At 32.0% G+C, this 21,395-nt stretch overlaps 1 protein-coding gene across 7 annotated transcripts in view; it reads right to left on the reverse strand.

Annotated features, from left to right (window-relative positions):
- foxo (forkhead box, sub-group O) overlaps positions 1 to 20,969 on the reverse strand; it is a 324,250-nt gene extending 303,281 nt beyond the window's left edge. For all 7 annotated transcript variants that reach the window (XM_076401540.1, XM_076401543.1, XM_076401537.1 and 4 more), the window contains exon 1: positions 20,333 to 20,969. In XM_076401540.1, the coding sequence (XP_076257655.1) occupies positions 20,333 to 20,560 (228 nt within the window). In that variant the 5' untranslated portion in view covers positions 20,561 to 20,969. The remainder of the gene's footprint in view (positions 1 to 20,332) is intronic.
- Between the last annotated feature and the right edge of the window lie 426 nt (positions 20,970 to 21,395).

Raw genomic sequence — 21,395 nt, forward strand, 5'->3', positions numbered from 1 at the left:
AGGCAGCATATTCCGCGACTCCCAACGTTGAAACATTTCCAAGAAAAAATACACATATATCATGTACAATACAGAAAAAGATAGCAGAAAAAAGAAAGTTACGACGAAATTGGCAACAGCAAAGGACTGAAGAGAATAAAAGAAAATTTAATAGGGCCATAAAAGAGCTGAGAGATCTAATCCAAATCGAACAGAACCAAGGCATTCAAGAATACCTAGAAAACTTGACATCAACTGAGGCTACAGACTATTCGTTGTGGAAAGCAACAAAAAAGCTTAGGAGATCCCAGCAGCATAACCCACCTATTAAAACAAGCGAAAATAATTGGGCGAGAAGCAATAAAGAGAAGGCCGACATTTTCTCAAAACACTTAAAAAATGTTTTTAAACCTTTCCAGTCTCAGCTACATAAAGATGACGAAAATAAAATTACTAGCTTTCTAGATTCGCCATTTCAAATGGATTTACCGCACGAGAAATTAACGGTCAAAAAAGTTAAACATACAATAATGAGAGAGATTAATATTAAAAAAGCTCCTGGTTATGACTTAATTACTGGCAAAATTTTAAAAGAACTATCAGAAAAGGCTATAAAACTATTAACATATATATTTAATGCTATGCTACGAATTAATTACTTCCCTAGTATCTGGAAAGTAGCTAAAATATTAATGATACTTAAACCAGGAAAAATACCAGAAGATGTGACCTCCTACCGACCTATAAGTTTATTACCAATAATCTCGAAAGTTTTCGAGAAGTTATACATAAAAAAACTAAACTATATAATAGAAAAAAGAAAAATTATTCCAGAACATCAGTTTGGCTTTCGCAATAAGCATGGGACTATAGAACAAGTGCATAGACTTGTAAACCAAATAAACGCTGACCTAAATGCCAAAAGATATTGTTCGGCTGCTTTCCTAGACATATCTCAGGCTTTTGACAAAGTATGGCATACGGGCTTGCAGGTTAAACTAAAGAAACTTCTCCCTCATCCGGACTATCAGCTACTAAAATCGTATCTCACTGACAGACATTTTATTGTAAATCAAGGCGATGAACATACCGAATTAAATCCCATATATTCAGGAGTTCCGCAAGGTAGTGTACTGGGTCCAGTACTGTATCTTCTGTATACGGCTGATCTGCCCACCACAAAAATAACTACTGTGGCAACATATGCAGACGATACAGCAATCTTAGCATCCCATGAAGATCCAGTCACAGCATCAATAAACCTACAAACCCACCTGGAGCAAATACAATTATGGTTGAAGACATGGCGCATTAAAGCCAATGAATCAAAATCCACGCATATAACGTTTACCCTGCGTAGAAGAACATGTCCACCAGTAAATATCAATCATCGCCAACTCCCCCAAGCAGACCATGTTAAATATCTTGGTATGCATTTAGATCGACGCCTAACCTGGAAGAAGCACATACTCTCTAAACGGAAACAACTAGGACTAAAATTATATCAAATGTATTGGCTCATTGGGCGCAAATCCAAGTTATCATTAGATAACAAGGTATTGCTGTATGAGTCTATACTCAAGCCCATTTGGACATATGGAATTCAACTATGGGGTACCGCTAGCAAATCCAATATATCCATCATTCAACGGTTCCAAAATAAGGTGTTGCGTGCCATTGTTGATGCTCCGTACTATATTTCAAATAAAGTGATACAACGCGATATTCCTCTAGAACCTATAACGAGTGTAATCGAACGTGTTTGTGTGAAGTACTTCGAAAGAGTGTCAGTGCATCCCAATGTACTCGCTAATCAGCTAAATATGCGACGTGATAGTGAAGTGCGTAGACTAAAACGTTTAACACCATCTGATCTGATTACTGGACATATGTAGAGTTTAGAATAAGCATTAGAATAAGACTAATTAATTAAGATAATATTTTATACAGAAGATTGCTTAATGAAGTGATTTTCTACATGCCATGTATATATAATATAAACAGAAGAAATACTTATTGCCAATAGGGCAGATTGTGGACTCACGAAGAGTAATAATAAAAAAAAAAAAAAAAAAAAAAAAATTTAAAGGATGATCATCCATAGATAAAAACGGGAGAACGACAACATTGTTGATAGTATTACTATCCATTGATTCCACGGAGCACTTTTCAGCCAGCTTTTGTATATTATAATATAAAAAATGACATGGAAAAAATGACAAAAATGAAAAAGCTTCTCAAGCTGTATTTTATAAGTGAATAACAAAGAAAAACAAACTATATATTGGTCATCATTGGATTGAAACGAGCTCTATTAATGATTAGAAGATTTATACAGTATATGCATATGAACTGCAATGGTTTGGATGACATTTTTATTCCTTCCTGAACATAACTTATCATGATTATTTTTATTTGCATCATAAATATGATTATAAAGGTGTTCATATTACTACAATGAACCAGACAATGATTTAACATTATGATAATATTAGTGTGGAAGGTTATGTTTATGAACAATATTATTTCTCAAAGGTATCAGCCCTATATGTAGATTACACCAAGCACTTTTCAAACAGTTTTCGTTATTATAATATTAAATGCAAACAATGACAAATGTTTAAAAATTAAAAACTTCTCAAGCTCTATTTTCTAATTGAACAACAAAGAAAAACAAACTGTCTAGAAACTGTTCAAAAACGAAAACTAATGAAAAAATGACAAAATGTATTGACCATTATAGTTGGATGATATGATCTAATATGATCTATGCAGTCTATACATATGAACTGCAATGCTTTGGATGACATACGTGGGTCAGAAAATTCAGAAGGACGAGAACGTGTCGAAAATGAAAGTCAGGATCTTGTGAAAGTTTTTAAACTATTTTCTTTGATTCAAAGGGAGTTTTACCCATTGAATTTTACCCATAATTTTATTTACGATCAACAAATAGTGAATGCGGATTACTATTCTGAGTTGTTGTGTTGTGGTCGACAAAAATCGTGTATGGAAGCAGACGACGTGGTATGGCCACTCGAGGCGTCATCATCTTTCATGGCAATGCCAGGCCACACACCGCAGTTTTGACAAGGAATAAATTGGAATAAATGAGCTGGGAAACCCTCGAGCACCCTTCTTATAGCCCTGACTGGTCATCTTGTGATTATATTTTGTTTGTACCATCGAAATAATTATTTGGAGGCAAAAAAAATGAAAGTAATGAGGCAGTAGAGAGGTATGTGCGCAATTGGCCTCAGACTTTTTATGGGGCAAGAAAAATTTGGAATTTTGAATTCCAAATCGGTAGCAAAACTGTGTAGAGCTCAGAGGTGGCTACATAAAAAATGTTAAATGTTTAGTTTGTGTTGATCAATAAATTTATTTTGGCCGGCTTGGTGGCGCAGTGGTAAAGGCGATAGGACGCGGGTTCGAATCCTGCTGGGGCATAGTCGTAAATTTATATTTGTGATTGCTTAAAATTTGTGATTGCCCTAGGCAAGAGTGTAAAATCCGACAAGGAAAATGATCCCAGTCACGCCAGTAACCAGGCTGGGTAAGACCGGATGTCTTCTGGGATGATTTATAAAGTCACTCACCAGTCGGTAGGCTTAATGCTGAGCACCGTGGTTCGGAGACCACGTTAAACTGTAAGTCCAGTCCAGATATATATATATATATATATATATATATATATATATATATATATATATATAATATATATATATATATATATATATATATATATATATATATATATATATATTATCGTTTATTCCCCTTTGTATTTATATTCCTTCCTGAACATACATTATTTTAATTATTTTTTGATTTTGATTATGATATGGTTATAAAGGTGTTCTTTTTACTACAATGTACCAGACAAATACTTAACATTATGATAACATTACTGAAAAGCATCTCAATCTCTGTTTTGTAACTGAACAACAAAGAAAAACAAACTATGCCTAGAAACTTTTTAAAACCGAAACGAAAATTGATATGACAACATGCATTGACTATTACTGGCTTAAAATAAGCCCTATTAATTAGTTGAATATCTATACAGTATTAACATACTAACTTTAACGGTATGAATGACATTTATATGGCTTAGGGAACATAATTTACTTTGATTATTTTAATTATCAAAAACACCATCATAAAAGTGTTCAAATACTACAACGAACCAGGCATATATATATATATATATATATATATATATATATATATATATATATATATATAGTGTGAAAAATCAGTACAATGTATTTTGTTAAATAATTTCCATGGATAGCCGCATAATTTCTCTCATCTTTCAGGCAATTTACGGATTCCATCTTTTTAGTATCTTCAAAAGAAGTGCAACACTTTTTAGACGGATCACGCTAGACAGGCTCGAAATCGAATCGATATCGAAACAAATAGTAATCAGAAGGAACAAGGTCTAGAGAATACGGCGGGTGGAATAGCACTTCCCATTTTAATATTTCAAGTAAGTTTTTTTCTGAAAACTAAAGCCTGTAAGTGAGGCTTCAACATGAAGTTGGTTGACAAATGTAACCGTTGCGTATTAATACCTGTGTTTTAAAACTACTGTTAGCATAGCATCACCTGTTGTAAATTACTTTACATTAATTTCTAGGCCCATAGTACCCCCAGCAGTTAAACTAGTATTGATGATGGTGTAGTGATATTTATGCATCAAATATTGCATGGTCTTCAGCTCAGCTTCTATAGAATAATTTCTAAGAATTAGAAACAGTTAAAAACATAAATTTCCAACCGTACCAAGGCAGGATTCGAGCCAGTGACAATCCACCAGTATCAATAAAATTGATTGAAACGACGGCTTTAGGATCGTTAAAATGATATTAGGTTTTAGGATTCAATTATTACAGATTATCAACTATTTTTTTATATAATACGAAAAATAATATGTAATATTATTTATCATAGTAATTCAAATAGAAGAAACATATGAAAATAAATATATAATGGAAAATCAAAATGCGGTTCTACTTGGAGTTGAAAACCAATACTAATATGTGCCAGCATAAATCATTCTGATTTAGAATCAACGAAAATTACAATTATATACAAATAACAGTGGACATTTAAATCGAAATACAAGGGGGAACGATCGCCTAAGGTAACACAACAAAAAGTTAATTTAACAAACACATTTTAAAATACACAATACGATATAACAACATTAGCATATAGAAACGAAGGTCTTCTATGTAATTTAAAAAAGGAAGAAATATTTTGTTGCATAAATGTATATTTACTTTCCTACTAAATATTCTATATTTAATTTGATTTATTGTAAAAACAACAAATTATAACTGAAGTATCACAAGTACCTTCTAGTAGCTCAAACAGGGATTTTCAGCGAATTCGTTACATTAAGAAAGTACCGGGAATAAATGATCTGCTCTATCTGAGAGCTCTTTAAAACAAAAATAATTTTGTCTTTAAGTTGGCACAACTGTTCTCTTACTACCAGGTTCATCATTTAGTTTTTTACTTTACAATGGATAAAAACATCAAACAAATAATTTGTCATAAATTTTGCATTAGAAGTGGAATTTCGTATGATGAATCGCGGTGAATCTGATTCTGAATCTAACTCATTGAAAACTCATGCACAGTGTGTACAATGGATTCAAAATTATCCGAGGTGTGACGGAAGGTGTGTCTCCCTATGAACTGAAGTTGTTAACATCATTAAAGTATCGGAAATAGTGACTGATAATCGTCAGTTAAGTTTGAGGAAAAACACGGATCTGTCGGAAGAAAATTCTTAATTGTCAGCGAATTTCTGAACAAAACCTCAATAAACACTATGGAATAACTGCCGTATTATTCTCCTGAGATAGCTTCGATCGACTTATTTATCTTTCCAACACTTACCACTTCAAGGAACCCTAAAAAATATTCTGACAATTGGAGTATACGTTGCCAAAACTGTATTGTTTCCGAAGAGCCTACTTTTCAAAACGATGCAATAAACAATCTGTGTTTTATTGACTAATTCCCAGTACTACTCATTTCTATAATATAAAACATATTCGACAAAAAGTGAAATAATTTAAAATGCTTGTTATCTTCTTGAAGCAAAATCATACAAAAAACTCGCCAAAATTGTTAACGTTTTTATTCATATTCAAATCCAATACAATACAAACCCACTATTAAGTGCTTTCAATGTATAGTTTTGCGCCAAGAATAAAAAATATCGCTTAAAAACAAATCATATTTCTTTCTCAGAACAAATTATTTTCGTTTTTGACTATTTTTCATTTCATTCGTTTATTAGTGTACCATGTAATATGTGATAAAAAAGAAACAACTACAATTGGTAGTTATATCAAAGATAATCAAGCGAATAATTTAACAGTCCTTGTCTTTTTATCTTGTTAAGGCAGGACCATTGCCATGACACAACATTCTTATTCAAATCCAAACCATATTTCGCTGTCAATGTTTTCATCAGTTTACGTCAAAATACGAAAAAAAATAACACAATAGTTTAACACATTATTATATTAACTATGATAAACCGAAATTGTTATTTTTATAATTTGGGATCGTCCTAAACCAGTGTTTCTACCTAGTCACTAACGTTCCTTTTGATTGTTATTTGTGAATTCAACAAAAACAAATCATTAGAACATTGATGAGCTTAATTCGACTATGACGTGCCATAATCCCGAAATATAAAACACACATTTTTGAGAAAAAAATTATAGAGTTTTCCACACAGAAATGTTTCCGAGTCGTCACAGTCCTTTGTAAAGGTAGAATTGATGTTGAAAAAGGTAATGTAGTAGAACTAGAAGGGATAGTCTGATGGTGGGAACTTCCCTGATAATAATGAAATAATCATGATTTAAATAAACTCACTTTCTCACAAAAAAAAATCAGACTAAAGACATTCGAAAAATGTGAATTATAAACAATTAAAAACATAAAAATTTACAACCATACCAGGGCAGAATTCAGAAAAAGTCAGTTGAATTTTATCAAAAACTATTTCCCAGAGACATAATCAAATCTTATATATCAAAAACCCAACACAATTGTAAAATCATTTTCCACAAATGCTTTTCGGCATAAACTTTCTTAAATATAATCACACACAATAAATATCATCAGTATAATAAGAACCGTATCTCAGTTAGACCCCAACAACTGCAATTATCTAGATTTTCCTTTACTGTGACAGTTGTTTTAAGAAGACTAACTTCAGGCGATAGAAGACCACCTTGACAAAAATTAAACCACTTAGCCAAGCTTATTAAGTTATTGAGATGTAATTTAAACTGATTATAGAATTATTTTATATTTTTTAATAATATAATTATATATTGGATGATATTTTTATATTATTTTTAGGAATTTGTAATAAATTAAATTGATAGGTTTTTAAATTAATTTTACTTTTCTAACTTAATACATCAAAGCACATCAGACTAACGAAAATGCTTATTTATTTGTATGGATGTTTTACAGTTTTCGTAACTATTTATAAAATATCGAACGTATTTTCGAAAAATATTTTCCTCTATTGCTAGGTAACATATCATTCGACGTAAATCATTTTGTTGTAAAAACTAAAATATGTACGTAATAATCGTTAATAAGTAAATAAAAATCAGTTTGAAGTCGGTAAAAGTAAAAGTACAGCCCGTATGAGGAAACGTAAGAATAAAAAAACGACTGAAAATAAGGAATATTTCAGGCCCTGGCGCTACTTAGTCTAGGTGATTTGTCAAATGTTCCAACCAAATTAGAAAAAAAGTTGCTGCCCTATTGGAACTCGAACCCTCGGCCTCTGCGTGTCTGCTTAACGTTCTAACCATTAAAACATAGAAACAGTTGCCTATGTTGTTTCTACGACGTCTCATATGATATGGATATTGCTTAAAAAGCAAACTGAATGGCTATTACACTGAACTATTTCCCTTATATTCCCTATATATGTTCTTTATACACATATATCTGATTATTTTAGATAACAACATGTCAAAACATTGTACCTGCTTTTCAAATTTGAGGTTTTCCCTCGATTTCCCCCCCTTCCCCCAATAGGTCCTAACTTGGTTCCAATGGAACCACCTCGGAAGTGCAATCTTTCGAATAAAAAAAGAATTTTAAAAATCGCTCCATAATTGACGGAGAAATCGGCGAACATTGGATATATATATATATATATATATATATATATATATATATATATATATATATATATATATATAATCATGAAAAATTAACATGAATCTCTGAAATTGTAAAAAAATACTTGACGCAACTTGATTAATAATTATCACAAATTGTAATTTTTCGTGTTAGGTATGGAATTAATTTCTATGTAATATTTTAATGTAAGTCTATGTTCTAGCTAAACAAGCGTATCAAAAGTGGTAGGCTTTTTGAAACTATCAAATGAGAAAGATCCCTCTGTCGTATTCTCTAGATTTTGCTCCGTCCAACTAATGATTTTCCAATCAACCCAACGCGAGATTCGTCACTTGTCGGACGGTTAACGTAGTAGTACTTAACCATAACAATATAGGCGATTATTGTAGTACAAGGCAAGAAAAATAATTGCAGAATAAATTGACCCTATCAAATATAAAAAAGTAATACATAGAAATCTTGTCAAAACTGAAATATGTTTTAAAAAACCAAAAAGGATTTCCAGTTTTTGTTAATGATATAAATTTACAGGTAATATATCGAGTGGGTCTCTTTCAGTTTATTTTTGAAATTCATATTATCGTTTTACTCTTGTACAACGTTCAGAAATGTTGATATATTTTAATTGCAAAACAATTTTTTCAGACGAAACTCATTTTCCTCCTGAAGGTTGCGATAACAAAAAGATTTGAAATTCGACAAACACACGTGTATTGGTAAACAAGCCATTGGATCTAGAAAAAGTGACAGTTCGGTAGGAGTCTTGCGATGATGAATTTATTGGTCTCAGTTATTTTTAAATAAAAAGATTAAATTACATTAAAAGTGATGCTAACTGATATTATTCACCATATGATTATATTCAAGGCGTCAATAACATTACTCAACAATAAAAAATATCTGACTCAGCTCATATTATTATAAATTACTTATTCACGTGTAAGTGTTAGTGCATGTTTCGCTGCAATCCAAAAAAGCCACGTTCTGGTTTAATCAGAATCCGTGATATAAGAAAGTCATGGCTGCCAAAGTTGCTGTACAGATTTTGAATAGTTGATTCAAAGAACCATGGCGTGGCTTACTATTTTTGTTTATTGCAATTAAATTATTTATGACAGGTTTTCTGGAAAAATTAAACTAGATTTAAGTACACCAAGGTGTCCATAATAAAGGCCTAAGCTATGGGCCTAATTCAATTTAAATAGGACCAAAGAGTACCTCAAATTAAAGAGACAATGAGAGTTGTGAGAATCAAAATTTTATTTTAGTTCACAAGCTGTCTCGAGAACCTTGATTCATTAAGATTTTACATCTAGTACCCTAATAGTCAAAAAAGTTACTGCTTAATGATAAATTGAATGACTTACACAAGGAAATTAAAATGATATTGATAGATATTGATCAAAATGATTTCACCCACATTTGAACTCCTTTACCTGATATATGCTCCTTTAGTAATGAACATAGATAAGACTTCCATCAATATGAAGCTTCAAAAGTATCATAAAAGCCCTATCTTTATAAGAGACACCTCTGAATTTCAATATTGGAGAAAAGTCGGCTGTATTAAAATTATCACTGTCTCAATCAACATTTTAATAAAATTCAAAGCAAGTATTTAAATCGTGAACTAAGACTTGGCTATCTATCGGGAAACTGAATGTATTAGGCAACATTTTGTTAAGATAATGAAATACTACCAAACCAGTGATTTGTTTAAAATTGTTTTTCATAAAAATCAAAAATTGCACCCTCTTGTATTAAGGAACAAAACAATTTTTTTATTAAACTTTAATTTTAAATATTAAATTTAATATTATAAAATTAATTTTTTTTAATAAATATATATAAACAAAATAAATAATACTATTCCTTATATATTTGAAACAGTTTAACATCACACGTAATGAAACTGTTTATGGCCGACGAACAACGTCTTGTTAAACAATTTTCACCTGTTCATCAGCCTGAGACCTCATACAACTCGTACAAGATTAATTTAAAAAGGTGGCATCGAATGGCGCTAAAATTCGATTGGTGTGAATAACCTTTCCAAACTATATGGTAGCCATGATCCTTCAATTACTTTTACAATGCGATCTCGAGGTACAGTAAGATTAGTTAGATTAACAGTTTGTACTTCTTATGTTGAAATAAATAAAATAGTTTATGTCAAGTGATCATATAATATACTATTTGCGGTATTTCATTATGTTATTACGGTATTAATTATATAAAATATGAGACGAATAAAAATAATCTAAAAACCTTTCACATAATGATGTTGATCGGTGTATATACAAAACAATTTTACATATACTTTTTATTTAATACAATTAAATTCAACGCATTATTTTTATACAGTCACTATTAATAGCATAGTATTAAAATAATGTTTTGTGTTATATTAAACTATATCAAAGCAACAAGAAAGTGGTGGTGGAAAGGAACAGAAACGAAAAAGAGCTCAAAATACTAAAAATCGGTGGAGAATGGCAAAAAATTAAACAGATAACAGGTCAATTGAAAAGTGCCCGGCCTACGATAGTAAAACACTTTTTTTATATTCAACACAATTCCCTTCAAGGGTGATACACTGATTACAGCGACCCTCCAACTTTTCGATACCATTTCTAGCTTCAAAATAGGCCTCAGTTTCGGCGATCACCTATCTATTCTATTCAGATCTGAGAACAGGAAATAATCGCTGGTGGTCAGATCTGGAGAATACGGTGGATGAGGAAGCAATTCGAAGCCAATCCATGGATTTTTGCCATCGTTTTCACTGACTTGTGAGACGGTGCATTGTCTTGGTGAAATAGCACATTCTTTTTCTTCAAATGTGGCCATTTTTTGGCGATTTTGTCCTCAAACGGTCCAATAACGCTATGTAATAATCTCTGTTGATGGTCCTTCCAATTCAGTCACTGAAAATAACTTTGCCAGCCGACTGTTGCGTTTTCCCACGCTTTGAAGCGGATTCATCATGTGCAGTCCACTCGGATGACTCTCGATTGGACTTCGGAGTGAAATGATGGAGCCATGTTTCATCCATTGTCACATATCGACACAAAAACATTTTGTGGATTTTTTAAATGTTTTCGTCCACTGCGTTCACTGTCTTCGGTGCTCATTTCACCACATCTAAACTTAGCATACTAATACTTGATGGTTGATTTTCCTGGGGCAGTGTCCGAAAACTCGGCACGCATCTTTTGGGGGTTATGGCTGACTAAAAACATATGGATTTAATTCTAGTAGCCCCGTGTATCAGGCCGGGGGCTGTTCAATTGACCTGTTAATATAAAGCAACCAATTGAGAGCAAATTGTTGGATCAAGATACAAGGTACAAGAATTGAAGAACAATTTAAGCAACAGTTGAGATAAATGTCATGTAAGTCATGGCAGTAATAAAGAAAGAACAAAATCCATTATCTAGTAACAATAAGCATTAAAAGATCTCAAAACAAAAGATGATATCATTTTTAATCCTAAATGTACCCAAAATAACTCCAAAGCCCCTATATGTGATCGTAGTTGTAGGATGAAAAAGGCATATTGTTATATAAGATGGTTTTAATACATTTGTTAAAGCACACTTCTAGAGCATTTGAGGTAACATCTACAGTTGAACAACTTTCATTGGTACAAAATGCACATCGTAAATTAAAGTTAATCGAATAGCCCAGATAGATTAGAGCAAATGAGAGAAGAATTCTTCCTGTAATTTTTGAAAAATTTTTTAAGACAATTTTTAATTATAACAGTAAAACAAAGATTACTTAATATCACCAAGCATCTCATGCAGATATTAAAATACTTGTTGCTGGATTACTAACAAATCGTATTTTTATCCTGTTTATATACTAAAAAATCAGTAGGTGAGTGGAAAATGCCAACAAAAATTATAAATACTTGCGACATCTAAAAATAATTGGCGATCATTTTGATACAGCTCAAAAAATGCGAACAAAAATACTACATATATATTTTTACGCTTAATCACTACGTCAATTCTTACATCTACAACAAATAAGAACTCTAATATGTTTTCTCCTGAGTTTACATGGAACAATAATAAATTAATGATTTTTATTATTTTGAGAATAATCAATTATAATAGATTCTGAAAAAATGAGCAAAAATATTAGTAATAATAAATTTTCTTCATTAACTTCTACTAATTTAGAAGCCAAGTCATCATACATTTACCAATAATGGTAAACTAAATAATGAAATAATCACCTTAAGCTAATAAAAAATTCACCATCGTTGTATAAATCTATTTTAGTAAGTACAACATTAATTAGAATAAATATATTTTTTCCAGCTTTTTATTAATTTCAGAATATTCAATTACAAATTTATTTTGAAAAATACATAAAAATATTCATTTAACCAAATTTATTGGTTGTTTTCTAGGAAATTTGTTGAATGAAAGTTGAATAATCAAGTTAATCTGCTGAAATCATTAAAAATACTTATATACTATCAATGTGACCATTTACAAAATCAACATCATGTAAACGAGATATAAAAATAGTTCAGACATCAGTTAGAATACATACGATGTGTTCTCTTAATTTGAATGCACGATTTTTGAAAACGGGTTGTTGAAAAATATTACGAATTAGGTGCAACTAAGATAACGAAGGTGTTGAAGATGATAGTGGCTTCAAGTTTTTGCCTAAATTGAATAAAAGCAGTGAGATCTTTAAATGTTATGTATTATTTGTAGCCAATTAAAGAAAGCTATCTGCAATGGTCAGATTCCAGAACATTACATAAAATGATTCAAGCTATCATAAATAAATTTACTACCAGGAAAAAACTACTGCTACTTTTCTCAAGATTGGATAATGTAATAAATAAATCAAGAACAATAAAATTTTATTTGAAAATGTAGGTAAAGAAATTATACTTTTTATCAATTTGGCCCCTTTTTATTCAATTTATTGTTTTTTTTTTTCATTTTTGGTGCAAAATATGTATTAAAGATAAAAATTATATCAATAACAGGTCTATTGAAATGTCCCCGGCCTGACACATCGATGACGCTACTAGAACTAAATCCATATGTTTTTTAGTTAGCCCTAACCCTCAAAAGATGCGTGTATAAATTTGACACCTGTCGGATCATTAGTTTCTGAATTATAGCATTTTGAGTGAAGCAACTTTTGTTATTCTGAAAAAAAATGGATAAAAAGGAATTTCGCGTGTTGATAAAATATAGCTTTTTGAAGGGACAAAATACAGTTGAAGCAAGAACTTGGCTTGATGCCGAGTTTCCGGACACTTTCCTAGGAAAACCAACCATCAAGGATTGATATGTTAAGTTTAGACGTGATGAAATTAGCACCGAAGACGGTGAACGCAGTGGACGCCCAAAAGAGGTTGTTACCGACGAAAACATTTAAAAAATTCACAAAATGATTTTGCATGACCGTAAATTGCAACTTAATGAAATAGCAGATACTCTAAAGATATCAACTGAACATGTACATGTATCATTCACCAGCAACGTTAAATATCTCGGAATGAATATCGATGCAAAACTTCGCTGGAAGGAATATATAAAGAAGAAAAGGAAAGAACTGGAATTGAAATATAGGAAAATTTACTGGCTAATTGGAAGAAAATCACAATTATCTGTATTTTGCGATGCGCATGGAATAATTTTCATTCACTACCTTGAAAAAGGAAGGCCCATCAATAGCGACTATTACGTAGCGTTATTGAACCATTTGAAGGATGAAATCGCTGAAAAACCGGCCGCATTTGAAGAAAAAGAAAGTGCTGTTTCACCAAGACAATGCACCGTGTCACAAGTCGGTGAAAACGATGTCAAAATCAATGAATTGGGCTTCGAATTGCTTCCTCGTCCACTGTATTCTCCAGATCTGGCCCCAGCGACTATTTCTTGTCCTCAGATCTCAAAAGAATGCTCGCTAGGAAGAGATTTTCGATGAATGAAGAGGTAATCGCCGAAACTGAGGCCTAATTTGAAGCAAGGGACAAATCGTACTACAAAAATGGTATCGAAAAAGTGGAGGGTCGCTATAAACAGTGTATCAACCTTGAAGGGAATTACGTTGAATAAAAAAAACTAATTTTGCCAAAAAAAAATCTGTTTTACTATGGTAGGCCGGGGACATTTCAATTGGCCTGTTACATAAATTAAGTAATAAAAATATGTAGATAAACTACATCATTTGTATAGATGGGACACATGGGACAAATAGAAGAAATTATGAATTATTAACAGTAATTTGGTAAATATTTTAAATTACTGTTAAATATTATGATGTTTAACCATGAAAGCAATAAAATATGTAACTATATGACAATTTATTCTTTGAACCTTTTATCAATTATTTTAGTTATTTACTTTATAGACCTAAGTTTTGAGAAGTCAGTAGTTCATTTAATAAAGTTCATTTAACAACAAGTTATTATTTAAATTATATATACAAATATGTATTACTTAATCCATTAGAACACAAATGTAATTAAAAATCATATATACTTATACTTGATCTGAAGTTGTTACAGTCCTGAAAATTAACGAGATATAAAAATAGTTCAGACATCAGTTAGAATACATACGATGTGTTCTCTTAATTTGAATGCACGATTTTTGAAAACGGGTTGTTGAAAAATATTACGAATTAGGTGCAACTAAGATAACGGAGGTGTTGAAGATGATAGTGGCTTCAAGTTTTTGCCTAAATTGAATAAAAGCAGTGAGATCTTTAAATGTTATGTATTATTTGTAGCCAATTAAAGAAAGCTATCTGCAATGGTCAGATTCCAGAACATTACATAAAATGATTCAAGCTATCATAAATAAATTTACTACCAGGAAAAAACTACTGCTACTTTTCTCAAGATTGGATAATGTAATAAATAAATCAAGAACAATAAAATTTTATTTGAAAATGTAGGTAAAGAAATTATACTTTTTATCAATTTGGCCCCTTTTTATTCAATTTATTGTTTTTTTTTTCATTTTTGGTGCAAAATATGTATTAAAGATAAAAATTATATCAATAACAGGTCTATTGAAATGTCCCCGGCCTGACACATCGATGACGCTACTAGAACTAAATCCATATGTTTTTTAGTTAGCCCTAACCCTCAAAAGATGCGTGTATAAATTTGACACCTGTCGGATCATTAGTTTCTGAATTATAGCATTTTGAGTGAAGCAACTTTTGTTATTCTGAAAAAAAATGGATAAAAAGGAATTTCGCGTGTTGATAAAATATAGCTTTTTGAAGGGACAAAATACAGTTGAAGCAAGAACTTGGCTTGATGCCGAGTTTCCGGACACTTTCCTAGGAAAACCAACCATCAAGGATTGATATGTTAAGTTTAGACGTGATGAAATTAGCACCGAAGACGGTGAACGCAGTGGACGCCCAAAAGAGGTTGTTACCGACGAAAACATTTAAAAAATTCACAAAATGATTTTGCATGACCGTAAATTGCAACTTAATGAAATAGCAGATACTCTAAAGATATCAACTGAACATGTACATGTATCATTCACCAGCAACGTTAAATATCTCGGAATGAATATCGATGCAAAACTTCGCTGGAAGGAATATATAAAGAAGAAAAGGAAAGAACTGGAATTGAAATATAGGAAAATCTACTGGCTAATTGGAAGAAAATCACAATTATCTGTATTTTGCGATGCGCATGGAATAATTTTCATTCACTACCTTGAAAAAGGAAGGTCCATCAACAGCGACTATTACGTAGCGTTATTGAACCATTTGAAGGATGAAATCGCTGAAAAACCGGCCGCATTTGAAGAAAAAGAAAGTGCTGTTTCACCAAGACAATGCACCGTGTCACAAGTCAGTGAAAACGATGTCAAAATCAATGAATTGGACTTCGAATTGCTTCCTCATCCACTGTATTCTCCAGATCTGGCCCCAGCGACTATTTCTTGTCCTCAGATCTCAAAAGAATGCTCGCTAGGAAGAGATTTTCGATGAATGAAGAGGTAATCGCCGAAACTGAGGCCTAATTTGAAGCAAGGGACAAATCGTACTACAAAAATGGTATCGAAAAAGTGGAGGGTCGCTATAAACAGTGTATCAACCTTGAAGGGAATTACGTTGAATAAAAAAAACTAATTTTGCCAAAAAAAAATCTGTTTTACTATGGTAGGCCGGGGACATTTCAATTGACCTGTTACATAAATTAAGTAATAAAAATATGTAGATAAACTACATAATTTGTATAGATGGAACACATGGGACAAATAGAAGAAATGATGAATTATTAACAGTAATTTGGTAAATATTTTAAATTACTGTTAAATATTATGATGTTTAACCATGAAAGCAATAAAATATGTAACTATATGACAATTTATTCTTTGAACCTTTTATCAATTATTTTAGTTATTTACTTTATAGACCTAAGTTTTGAGAAGTCAATAGTTCATTTAATAAAGTTCATTTAACAACAAGTTATTATTTAAATTATATATACAAATATGTATTACTTAATCCATGTTTATATTTAGAACACAAATGTAATTAAAAATCATATATACTTATACTTGATCTGAAGTTGTTACAGTCCTGAAAATAATCTTGTTCATGATACTGTTGTTATAATGTTACGTTATGTAGTAATTTAAACCTATAAACACTTTGTTGATTATTGAAACTTATTGGAAATTAAATTTAATAAAATGTCACTTAAAAAAGGTAGTGAATGTTAATTTTTGAGCTAGTTTGCATACATTTTAATATACATTTGTTGCTGTTGTTGTTATGTTATATATCAATATATATTTCTGATCCCATATTGAAAATATTGTAAAAACAAGTTTGAGTAATATTAACATATCATTTTTAAATTATTATCTTTATTATGAGAGAAACATGATAACATAATAGATTATGGTTGAATTTCACCCACAGGGCGATCACTAGTAACGTTAGATTAAGCATTATATTTAACATTAAAAGAATATTAAAATAAAAATTTTTAATGCTTAGTATTATCAATAGAATAATTTAGAGTTGCCATAAAGGTTTTTATGATACATATTTTTTAATATAATAAGAAGAGCAATGTTGGAAGTAAAAATACTGAGAGTTTTTGGTGGTACTCGTACCTACATACTACTGTCCAGATGTTTATTGTTAGTAGATAAGTTTGGGACATAATTTTTTGCTAATCTAAGTTGGCAATTTTCGAGGATGATGGTGTACTTGTGACAAGTGTACTTGTACGGCGGTTCAACAGACTATTTATAAATAGTTTTGATATAAATATGTTTAAGAATGAGCTTCTTATTGATGCTGATGATATTCACATAAAGAGAACAATATTTTTCCATATATCTTGTTTTAATTTATACAAAAATCATTCTACGAAATTTCGATTATCCGGTTTTGGCAATATTATAAAGGATAACACTGGATGTTGTAAGTTGTTTAACAGGGGCATCAATTAATAACATTAAAAGAACATACAAATTGTTTGAATGCTATAGTATTTTCAATAGAATAATTTACAGTTGTCATAAACGTTTTTATGATAATCTTTTTCAAAAATATAACGAAGATAAAAGTGTTGGAAATAAAAGTACTGATAGTTGTCATGGCGTTGATGATGGTACTTAAAGAGATATTTTCGGTACCTGCATTCTGTTGTCCTAAATTGACAGTTTATAATTAGGAAATAAAGCTTGGGGCATAATTTCTTGCCAATCAAAATCGGCAATTTTCGAAAATTAAAATGTTGTATACTATTCGGAATCGAAATAAGTGTTCTCGTACGACGTTTTCACAAATTATTTATAAATATTTTCGACATAAATATGATTAGGAATGTGTTTCTTATTGATGCTGATGATATTCACTTAAGAGAACAATATTTTTCCATATTTCTTATTTTGATATATATACAAAATCATTCTACGAAACTTTAGTTAATCGGTTTTGCAAATATTTTGACGAATAACATTCGATATTGTAATTTGTTTAACACGGGCATCAGTTAGTAGCCTTAAAAGAACATAAAAAGTGTTTGATTGCTATAGTATGATTAATAAAATAATTTAGAGTCATAAACGTTTTTATGATAATTTTTTTTCAAAAATGTTGTGAAGATAATAGTGTACGAAGTAAAAATACAGACAATTGTTATGGCGTTGATGATGGTACTTAAAGAGATATTTTATGTTCCTGCATACTGTTGTCCTGAATGACGATTTATTCTCAAGAAATAAAGTTTGGGACATAATTTTTTGCCCATCTAAATTTCCAATTTTCTAAAATTCAAAACAAGTGTACTCGATTGACGCTTCAACACAATATTTATAAATAGCTATGAAGGTGTTGGTCGGAATCAAAACAAGTGTACTCATACGACGTTTCAACTGAATATTTATGAATAATTTGGACATAAATTTGATTAGGAATGAGATTTTTATTGATGATGATGATCTTCACGTAAAGAGAACAACATTTTTCCATATTCTTATATTAATTTACACAGATTCATTCTAAGAAATTATGATAACCCGGTTTTGGAAATACTTTGAAGAATAACACTTGATGTTGTAAGTTGTTTAACACCGGATAACAAAAATAAAAAAAAAACATTAAAAGTATTTGAATGCTATAGTATTATCAAAAGAATAATTTAGAGTTTCCCTAAACGTTTTTACGATAAACTCTTTCAAAAATGTAATGAAGATAACGGTGTTGGAAGTAAAAATACTAATAGTTGTCATGGCGTTGATGATGATATTTGTACCAGCACACTATTGTTCTGATGTTTATTGTAAGGAAATAAAGTTTGGGACATAATTTTTTGACCATCTAAATCGCCAATTTTCGAGAATGAAAGGTGTTGTGTTCTGTTCGGAATCAAAACAAGTGTACTCGTACGACGTTTCAACATAATATTTATAAATATTTTCGACACACATAAATATGATTAGGAATGAGTTTCTTATTGATGCTGATGATATTCACTTAAGAGAACAATATCTTCCCATATTTCTTATTTTAGTTTATACAAAATCATTCTATGAAACTTTGGTTATCCGGTTTTAAAAATATTTCGAAGAATAATATTGGATATTGTAAATTGATTACATTGGGCATCCATTTTTTTAAAACCATAGTGTTGTCAATAGAATAATTTGGAGTTATCATCAAGGTTTTTATGATATTTTTTTATATGTAACGAAGATAATAGTGTTGGAAGTAAAATACAGACAGTTATGGCGTTAATGATGGTACTTGTACCTGCACACTATTGTTCTGATGTTTATTGTGAGGATATAAAGTTTGGGGCATAACTTTTTGCCAATCTAAATCGGCAATTTTCAAGAATGAAGGTGTTGGTCGGAATCAAAACAAGTGTACTCATACGACGTTTCAACTGAATATTTATGAATAATTTGGACATAAATTTGATTAGGAATGAGATTTTTATTGATGTTGATGATCTTCACGTTAAGAGAACAACATTTTTCCATATTTCTTATATTCATTTACACAGATTCATTCTAAGAAATTATGATAACCCGGTTTTGGAAATACTTTGAAGAATAACACTTAATGTTGTAAGTTGTTTAACACCGGATAACAAAAATAAAAAAAAAACATTAAAAGTATTTAAATGCTATAGTATTATCAAAAGAATAATTTAGATCTGTCATAAACGTTTTTATGAAAATCTGTTTCAACAATGTAATGAAGATAACAATGTTGGAAGTAACAATACTGATAGTTGTCATGGCGTTGATGATGGTACTTGTACCTGCACACTATTGCTCTGATGTTTATTGTGAGGATATAAAGTTTGGGACATAATTTTTTAGCAATCTAAGTTGGCAATTTTCGAGAATGAAGGTGCTGATGAGTTGAACGTTGTGTATTGATCTGAATCAAAACAAGTGTACTCGTACAACGTTTCAACAGAGTATATAAATACTTTCGACATAAATATGATTAGAAATGAGTTTTTTATTAAACTTTGGTCGCCGGTTATCAAAAGCGTGTTGTCGGTAACGAACGAGGCGCGGTATCAAAACAAATGAGTTTGCGGGAAAACATTGTCGTTGAAACATGGGGAGCGATTAAAAACAATATTGAGACTAACCGGCACGGGACACTTGTTGCCGGCGGCGGAGTTGGCGGTGGCGCTCGCCGCCCCCGCCCCCTGTCCTCCCTCCTCCGCTGGGTCGGCAAAGTCGGGCCGCGGTAGCGGCCACGTGTTGGACCTGGCCCTCGTTTGGGGCTCGAAACCGTCCCCGACCTCGGCCAGGGGCTCCATGATGTTCAGGTTCATCTTGGCCAACGGACTGTAGTCCGAATACGGACCGTTCATAAATGTCGCTATCCTGATCCTCCTCGCTCGCCCGATTACCTCTCGAACCGACCAGTTTGGGATCGTTCGCGGACGACTCTGAACGTAAACAAACAACAACAACAACAACGACGCAGAATTCGGACGTTATTCACTGACCGACACTGAGCACAACGTCATACGGACGGACGCGGTCGCCTTTTGGCCGGCTCGGAAAAATCCTCGACGATCGCACTCACAAAAACACCAAATGAAGTTCAAGAGGCCATGCCGCCGATATCGTCTCGTCGCTCCTAATGACGCAGTGGGGTCGGGTGGTATCGCGCGCGCGGACCTAGGCTTCGACTACGACGAAGGCGACGCCGTGCGAGAGGAAGCGCAGTACGAGACGACCGGTGCCACGTTCGCACCAGGAATGCCGTGAGCTGCGATGTCGGGCGCGTTGGCGGGCCGCCGGTGCGCCTGCGCGATCTTTGGCGCCACGGAGGCAGCGATCGCGAGGCGGCGGGTTGCGTAACGCGCTCCTTCCTCCGCGAGGTGGTCCAGGTCCAGTTTCGGAGGGGATGTACCGTAACTATTTCACACCCGATATAATTTAATAATTTTCTTTATTATGGTGTCTATCATGGCGATATTTTTTAAAATGTCGATATAACAGATCGATTGAAAAGTCTCCGGCTTACCATAGTAAAACACATTTTTTATTCAACATAATTCCCTTGGCAAAATTAGTTCTTAGTACATCTAATGCATATATTATCTCGTTCCTGTTCGAAGTAACTGATTAGAGACGCAATATGTTTCTGATTCTATATAATGGCTTGGGTATTTTCGATCAGAGGAGTACTAAGTAGCG

The sequence above is a fragment of the Rhynchophorus ferrugineus genome, unplaced genomic scaffold (assembly GCF_030347505.1).
Source record: "Rhynchophorus ferrugineus isolate W39M unplaced genomic scaffold, kcgeb_rfMv2 rfM4, whole genome shotgun sequence".
Taxonomy (NCBI): Eukaryota; Metazoa; Arthropoda; class Insecta; order Coleoptera; family Curculionidae; genus Rhynchophorus; species Rhynchophorus ferrugineus.